Below are 8,870 nucleotides of genomic sequence, written 5' to 3'. Positions count from 1 at the left end.
ATGAAATATTCCAACAAAGTTGATGGGTGTTTAGCGCAAGTCGAAAATCTTCACCCAAGTGGGATGTCTCAAGTTGATATAGTAAGATTTTATCTTCATTTGTTATGTTAGTTTTTTTATTTTGTATCATATAAAAATTAACTAATTAATAATTTAATATTTTATCTAAACAGATGCTTCAAGTAAAACTTTTATACCATCAAGATGAAAAAAAACAATTTGCTTTTGAACATTATTGGCAAGTATTGCAAAACAATATCAGGTGGCAAGATGTAGCGCCTACGAACACAGTGAAGTCAAGGATGCGTACACCGTTTTCCCCTAATTCAACCCCCGATTCCCCGATGGATAACTGCATTTCTCTTGAAGATGACAGCAGTCTAAGTGTTGGTAACAATTCAACTATTGGTAATAATCAAATCAGTGAGGATAGTGTCTTTGCAAGGTCTATGGGTAGGAAAGTTGCAAAAGAATTATTTCAGAGAAATGAAGTCTTTGAAGTTGAAGTCCACAAATGTAGCAATGTGTTGGAGACATTTAACCAACACCTTGCTGAGAAATAAAAGAAAAAATCTAAAAGACAAGAAAAAAGGATTCAAGCACTGCAGGAGGTGAAAGAACTTGAGATCAAAAGACAAGAACATTAGATCAGAAAGGAAGAACATTTGATAATGACTACGGACATTTCTCATTTGGACCCTTAGATGAAAGCGTATTACACAATGTGTAACACCCCAAAATAAAAGATAATAAACCATTCACCATATTCATTAAATAATAACACATGAATAAGTAATTATCTTCCATTAGTTCTAATTGATTGCACAAAAGAGTAACATATGCAGATACACATTCACAAGCCAAACCTTAAATATGCAGTATATGTTACATAATAGAGAAATAGAATGAAGGTTAAACAAATAAGAAATGCCCTAGAGGCTTACAATTTTCCAAGACAGTGCTTGGTTACAACAAAATGGATTAAATCCAATACAGTTACAGCCCTAGGCATGTACATAATAATTACAACAACATAAACAAAATAAAGCTCTTGCTTCCAAGTCCCCCCAAGCTATTGCCTTAGTGGAGGCATATCATCATTACTTGAAAATTGTCACGACCCCAAACCGCCCCTAGTAGTTTGGTGCCGTGATGGCCAGTAATCCGAGATTACCGAAGGCCAACTTACAAAATTCACACACAATCAGAGTATAAATATATGGGGCTCACATGTGCGGAAGCAATAATTTAAAATACAAATGGTCCATAATAACAGTGTATAAGTCAAATGAAATGACATACATCTTTACATAGCTTTAAAACTTGAATACAAATAAGATAAAGTACAAAATACATGTTACATCTTGATAAAAGGCTTCTCAAGTCGACATGTTCGAAATACTTAAGCTTCAAAATTGCCGACATAAACAAAACACTTGAGCTACAAATCATGGAACACAATCTTCAGGATTGCCGACATCATTATGGCCGACATAACATGCATACAAATCACACATCTCGGCGTAGCCGACTTCTTGCTTGTTACCTACATATATACATAGGGAGGGTGAGCTTGGATACTCAGTGAATGGTACAAGTAATAAAGGGGTTAAATGAATGATACCCGAGATCTTTTCAAAATAATACATAATATATCTTTGTCAAAACCATGCTTATCATAGCTTGTACAAAACATGAGATAAATCTTGTTCATCAAACTTGATCTTACAAAACTTACATACTTAACATACGTCAAATCTTAAAACATGGGGTGATGACATTCCAGACAAAACAAGCAAAGGTGCCACAAAAACTTAGAGTCCCCTGGCACGTACGGACTTCACATGTGTGCTACTAATGCTTATAGTCCCTTAGCACGTACGGACTTCACATGTGTGCTACTAATGCTTATAGTCCCTTAGCACGTACGGACTTCACATATGTGCTACTAATGCTTATAGTCCCTTAGCACGTACGGACTTGTGCCACAAGTGCTTATAGTCCCCTGGCACGTACGGACTTTCAAAGATTGACATCAAAACAAAGCTTACTTGATACATTGCCATCCAAAACAGAGTTTATACTTGGTACATAAAATAGGGATATCATTCATGCTTAACAAATACTTTTATCAAAACAAGGCAAAGCTTTATCAAAACGTTATAACATAACTTTATTAAAAATACCACTCACATAGTTCTTGGGACGTCGGGATCAAGGCAAAGGTCAAGTCCTACAACACATGGCAAAGCATACTGAACATACTTCTCAAAACAAGTCTTACATGCATGCAATTAATCTCGGGAAAACATGCTGGAAGTCAAAACACTATTTTACATGTCAGGAAGACATGCGGGGTACCAACCAGGTCTTTGCCGAGGTCCCACACCTCCTGGCCGAGGTGTGGCTACCTAGGCTTCGGCATGCGGCTGCACGCCGAGGTGCGCACAAGACAACTAAAAGTGTAAGTGATCATGCAAGGTAGGCCAAGGTGAGATATGATGCTTGGCCTAAGTGTGAGGTCTAGGTGAGAGTGATCTCGGCGACTACACCTCGGGAAGTGAGGTCTGGAGATCTGGGTTTCCACCCGTGAAGAACAGAAAGAACATGAACATGAAGATCATGAAGAACATGGATGCTAAAATCATAACTTCTTTATTTATAAAATCTGGGATTTCATGCTATGAGTTCGAAAACATGGACCTGGGTACCCATACTTGAAAATCATGTGAAAACAAACACAAAAACACGGATCTTGGCATGAGTTTTTGAATCAAAACATAACTTTCCTTGAAGAACACATGAATGTTATTTTCTCTTTCTAAAACCGAACTTCAAAGCAATGCATGGCTTACAAATCATGTTCAATCATGCAATGCAATAACATAAACATAAAGAACGACGAGAGCAGATTAAGAATCTAATCTTAGAACGCGGATCTAACGGTTCGATCTCTAGAAATCATGCTTAGAAGTCCACTCTCCCTCAAGAACTCTTCTCCCTCTTCTAGAGCTTCTCTCTCCTCTACAAAACAAGGATAGAAGCAAAATGATGGGTTTCTCTCTCTACCGGCTAACTTAACTCTCAGCTCGGACACGTGGCGACGGCTGGTTGGTTCTCCTCAAAAAGGTGATAGATTGACAAGACAAGACTATGACAAAGCGTATCTAACAAGCTACTCGGCAAAGCACTCCGGCAAGGGGTGACATCGGCTAAGGACAAGGCTTCGGCAACTAAGGTGACAATGACCTCGGCTAGGAAGGACAACACTTGACTAAGCTGTGCCACACCTTGGCCTAGATGTGCCACACCTCGGTCTAGGTCATACCACTCCAAGACAAGATCACTCAGGTGCAAAGGTAACATCTCGGCCTAGATGATACACATCTCGGCCTTGGTGGTTCACACCTCGGCCTAGATAATGCCATCTCGGCCAATATGTCAGGGCGAAGGTGGAGGTCAAACGAAGGGGTTCCAAGATACTTCTAGACTAAGGATGACCTTGGCTTGGAATGATCTAGGCGTAACGTAACCTAGGCTTGGCATAACTTCGGCTTGAGGCACCAAGGGAGGAACAAAACAGGCACACAACACTTAGACAAATCACATAAACACAAAGCAAGACAAGATTCATGGATGCAAACTTAGCAAGAAAAAGTTGTGTAAGTGAACATGAACATGACTACAACATGAATATGGGTTGCTACAACAATCTTAACATGGCAAAACATATAAATGCATGCAACATGACTAGGACAAAAATGTGGGTTGTTACAAAAATGGTTTTCCCACATAGGGTGAGCCAAAGCCTAGTACAAATAATCCGACACAGTATATGAATCTTAACAGAGTTATAAGGTGAATGCATATGCAATGCATGTGCAAAAAACATTTTCGTTTGTCTTTTCAAAACCGTGCAATGCCAAGTTTATATCTTAAATCATGATATCATTTCCTTTACAATAGAAAACAGGGCAATGAATACAACACTGTGAATCTCTAGGACATGTCTGCAAGTAGGCTAAAAGTACTACCAAATTGTCATTTTTACCGGTACTAACTAGAAGGCTCGATACCTAACTGCACGGGTTTCTAGTCTTTCACGAAGGACACACATGCCAACTTAATACCGCACTACACTCCTACCCAGATTCACCAAGTTATTCACCCATTTTTCTCAAAACAAAATTTTCAAATATGTTAAATTTATAACAATTCTCAATGCAATGGATGGGAAAATAGTTTCAAATCTCCTAATTGTCATGCAATTTCTACAATAATCATAGTTATCCTCTATCGATAGCCCCAAACAGATATCTCTAAACAAATAATTAATTTTCATAAATATAAACTTTCCAAATTCCAAGATGTGAGTGGTAATACATACCCAACTCTTCTATACTTATCAATATCAATCTAATTTTACATTTCTAACATCAATTCCATTTATTTATACAAAATCAACATTTGATATATTTAGGGTAAAACGCCATTTTCTTCCAAAATCAATTCCACGGATCAAAACCAACCATTTTATCACAACTCAATCTCATTTCTAATTTCACAACCATTTTTAAGAATCCATTTGAAAACTCCTCTTTTGAGTTTTAACCAAAAACCCTAGATTTGTTCAAAAATCCCCAAATAACAATATTGTTTTAGAAAATAACAAATAACTAAGTTAAAAATCATAAGAAAGTACAGAGAATCCCTACCTCAAGCTTAGAAAACAAGAGAAGGAATGGAGAAATTTCAACGACGCCGAAACCCAACTTTGCTCTGATTAGAACGAAGCTCTGGATGAGCTCTATCTTTTTAACAAAGAGCCTAGGGTTGAAAAATCAATGGATGAGGGTGTATTTGTAGAGAAAATGAGACTTTTAGAGAGCGAAGCTCTAGAACTAGGGTTTTTAAAAAGTTTAGAGAAAGAAAGGGAGAGAGAGATGAAAAAGTGAGCCAAAAAGGTGACTTTACGGACTGATATATGCGTAAACCGCTCGAGTGCAAGAAGTGTCGCTTAAGCGACCAGACACAATAAGTGAGACTGTTCAAGTGAAGAAGTTTACCACTCGAGAGAAGAATACAAACTCCTAGAAATTTTACAGATAGAGGACCATCGCTTGAGCTCAAGAAGTTCCGCTCGAGCCAACACTGCTCGGCACAAGAATGACAGCTTGAGCGCAGAATGCCAACTCCTAATATTTTTGCAGGCCAACAAATGTACTGAGAGTTCTCAAAGACCGCTTGAGCAAAGAAGTCAAAATCTAGGCAGAAACCATTTTGAAAAACTAACTCCCGACCTATTCCAAACGCAACCAAGGCATTGCAATAACCAAACTCAATGAGAAATAAGGAGAAACATGACATGAACAATCATATAAGGCAATAAAACTAGGATTCAGAATATCAAATGGGTCGGTCTAAACCAGAATCGCTATAACCTCTCCCTTTTAAGGAATTTCGTCCCCGAAATTTTAAATCAACAACAAAACCATGATTAAATCAATTACAACAATGATATTAAATTAAATTTATCACCATGACCCATCCATCGGTCATTCATTCCCATCACCATGATAAACACATGCTCATTACTGAATATACAATTCACATTTCCAAAGCGTATACAACGTTTATATTACATTAACATAAAAAAAAATTCAATACATGTTCAAACATCAACAAATAGATCTGGATACTTCTCACGGACTTCCAATCACACTCCCAAGTTACTTCTTCAATCCCGTCATATCGCCACAACACCTTCACTAGGGGAATTGTCTTGTCATGTATGACTTGGTCTCGAGTATCTAAAACTCTAACCGGTCTCTCCTTATACGAGGCATCCTCATAAACCTCTAATTTGGTTAAATCCAACACGTGTGATGGATCCAATTCATACTTCTGGAGCATACAGATATAAAACACGTCATGAACCCCGGAAAGCAATGGCGACAAGGCGAAACGATAAGCTACCTCCCCAATCTGCTCTAGGATTTCAAAGGGCCCAATAAATCTAGGAGACAACTTCCCGCTCTTTCCAAACCTCATCAAATCCTGTCTAGGTGATATTTTCAAAAAGATGTGATCTCCTACCTCAAAGGACTACGGTCTCATTCTACGGTTGGCATAGCTCTTCTGAAGACTTGAGCCGTAACCAACGTCTTACGAATAAATGCAACCTTCTCTGTCGTTTCCTGGACTAACTTAGGACCTATCATAGGTGCATCGCCTACCTCAGCCCAACACATAGGGGATCCACAAGGCTAGCCATACAAGGCCTCAAAAGGTGCCATGCCGATGCTCGTTTGAAAGCTATTGTTATAGGAAAACTTCACTAATGGTAAGTGTCTCTCCCATGACCCCTTAAAGGTGAGAACACAACCTTGAAGGATATCCTTAAGGATTTGAATGGTACGCTCTGACTACTCGTTAGTCTGAGGATGTTAAGCTGTACAAAAAGTTAGTCTGGTGCCCAAAGCGTTCTGTAGGCTCTACCACAACCTAGCCGTCAAACATGGATCTCTATCCGAGACAATCATTACAGAGACTCCATGAAGTTGAACAATGTCTCTAACATACAGGTCGAGTCACTCGTGTATATAGGTACAAAGTGCGCTGACTTAGTTAACAGGTCAATTATCACCCAAATGGCATCATTACCCCGTTAAGTCCTCAGAAGACCCACAGCAAAATCCATCGTGACATGCTCCCACTTTCACTTGGCTATCGGTAAGGGTTGAAACAAATCCACTGGCCTCTGATGCTCGGCCTTCACTTGTTGACAAGTAAGGCACCTCGATACGGTTACATCCTTCTTCATCCCCTTCCACCAAAACTGGTGACTAAGGTTGTGATACATCTTTGTGTCTTTCGGATGTACCGTAAGGCACGAATGGTGAAACTCTCAAAGTACCTCCTCTTTGGAAGACTCTGACGTGAAAAGATGATCAAGGTATCTAACACTTGAGTTAGAAAACATGTTCAAGCCCTTCTCTACCTTCCCGCTAGATATCTTCTCCCGGTGGGTTTTTACTTCATGATCACCCTATTGTGCTTCTATAACTCTGCTTACCAGTGTAGGTTGTGCAACTATTGTAAACAAAGATGCGAACTCAACAGACTCGCCAAGATGCAAGTCAAAATGTCAATGGCACGCAGCATCTCCCATTTCCAGATGACAATACTCGCTACACTGCTAATGGACTTCCTACTCAAGGTATCAACCACTACATTAGCCTTCCTCAAATGATATTACAACTCAAAATCATAGTCCTCCATGAACTTCATCTATCTTCTCTGCCTCAAATTCAAATCTTTCTATGAAAACCGATACTTCAAACTCTTATGATCGGAAAAGACCTCAAATCTCTCACCATAGAAGTAATGCCTCCAAATCTTTAAGGCAAAGATCACTGTTGCTAGCTCTAAGTCATGAGTAGGATAGTTTTTCTCATGTGTTTTTAACTAACATGAGCCATAAGCTACTACCTTCCCTCGTTGCATCAAGACACAACCCAAACCTTTTCGGAGATGCATCACAATACACTGAATTGCCCAAACCTCTCTCCAGAATAATCAACACTAGAGTAGTGGTAAGTCTAGCCTTACGTTCTTGGAACAAATTTTCACAATTCTCACTCCACACAAACATAATTCCTTTCCTCGTCAGTATAGTCAAAGGTGAGGCTAGCTTAGAGAAATCCTCACAAAACAATGATAATACCCGGTTAACCCCAAGAAACTACGAATCTCAAAGGCATTTTTAGATTGTTCCCAATCTTGCACTGCCTCTATCTTGGAAGAATCTATAGTCACCCCTTCCCCAAATACCACATGGCCTACAAATCTCACCTCCATCAACCAGAATCACACTTCCTAAACTTAGCATACAGTATGTGGGCTCTAAGTAACTCAAGCACAACTCGTAATTGTTCCTCGTGTTCCTCATCAAAAGGTAAGTAAATCATGATGTCATCATTGAAGACAACAACAAAATGGTTTAGGAACTCACGAAAGATCTGTGTAATCAAATCCATAAACAAGGCCGGTGCGTTGGTTAACCCAAAAGGCATCACGAGGAACTCATAATGGCCATATCACGTATAGAATGCCATTTTCTGGATATCCTCCTCCTTCACTCTCAATTGGTGATAACCTGATCTCAGGTCGATCTTAGAAAAGAAACAAGACCTCTTCAACTGATCAAACAAGTCATCTATACGAGGCATTGGGTACTTGCGCTTAACAGTTCCCGGTTTAATTTTTAATAATCAATACAAAGTCACAATGTGTCATCCTTCTTCTTGGCAAAGAGAGTCAGTGCTCCCCAATGTGAAGTAATAGGGAAAATAAAACTCTTATCTAACAATTCTTAGAGTTGAACTTCAACTCACTCAACTCAGCGGGTGCAAATCTATGCGGTGCCATAGAAATCGGTGCCATGCCAGACACTAAATCAATAGAGAACTTTATTTCACTATAAGGTGGCAAACTAGTGAGATCCTCGGGAAAAATGTCCGAGTATTCACAAACTATCCTTGGCAACTCAACTCGGACCACATCACTCTCAACACACAAGAATGTAGCAAGAAGGAGACTAAACTCATCCTGACCATGTAGATCACAAAGTAGCAACAAAGCTCTATCACCCCGGTCTCCCAAGAAATAAAAATAGTCACCACTCGAGGTACATACAGTAACCCTCTGGCGATAATAATCTATAATAGCTTGATAAGATGACAACCAATCCATACCCAATATAACATCAAAGCCAAACATATTAATCAACACAAATGCAAAAGGAAGTCAGCGAGTGGCAACATCTATCTCACAACCCCGACACCCCAGGTCTAATATAACCTCACCAC

The 8,870-nt window shown here is 39.2% G+C and overlaps 1 protein-coding gene across 1 annotated transcript; it reads left to right on the top strand.

Annotated features, from left to right (window-relative positions):
• On the top strand, nt 1-563 carry LOC145807240 (uncharacterized). Its single transcript, XM_082905193.1, has 2 exons — nt 1-81; nt 174-563. Exons 1-2 carry the CDS (start codon nt 1-3, stop codon nt 561-563), a joined length of 471 nt encoding a protein of 156 aa, XP_082761319.1.
• The last annotated feature ends 8,307 nt before the right edge of the window (nt 564-8,870 follow it).

This window comes from Camellia sinensis, chromosome 14, assembly GCF_055761805.1.
Source record: "Camellia sinensis isolate YWXY chromosome 14, ASM5576180v1, whole genome shotgun sequence".
In the NCBI taxonomy this organism is placed as follows: domain Eukaryota; kingdom Viridiplantae; phylum Streptophyta; class Magnoliopsida; order Ericales; family Theaceae; genus Camellia; species Camellia sinensis.
This window is presented reverse-complemented; position numbering and strand designations above follow the sequence as displayed.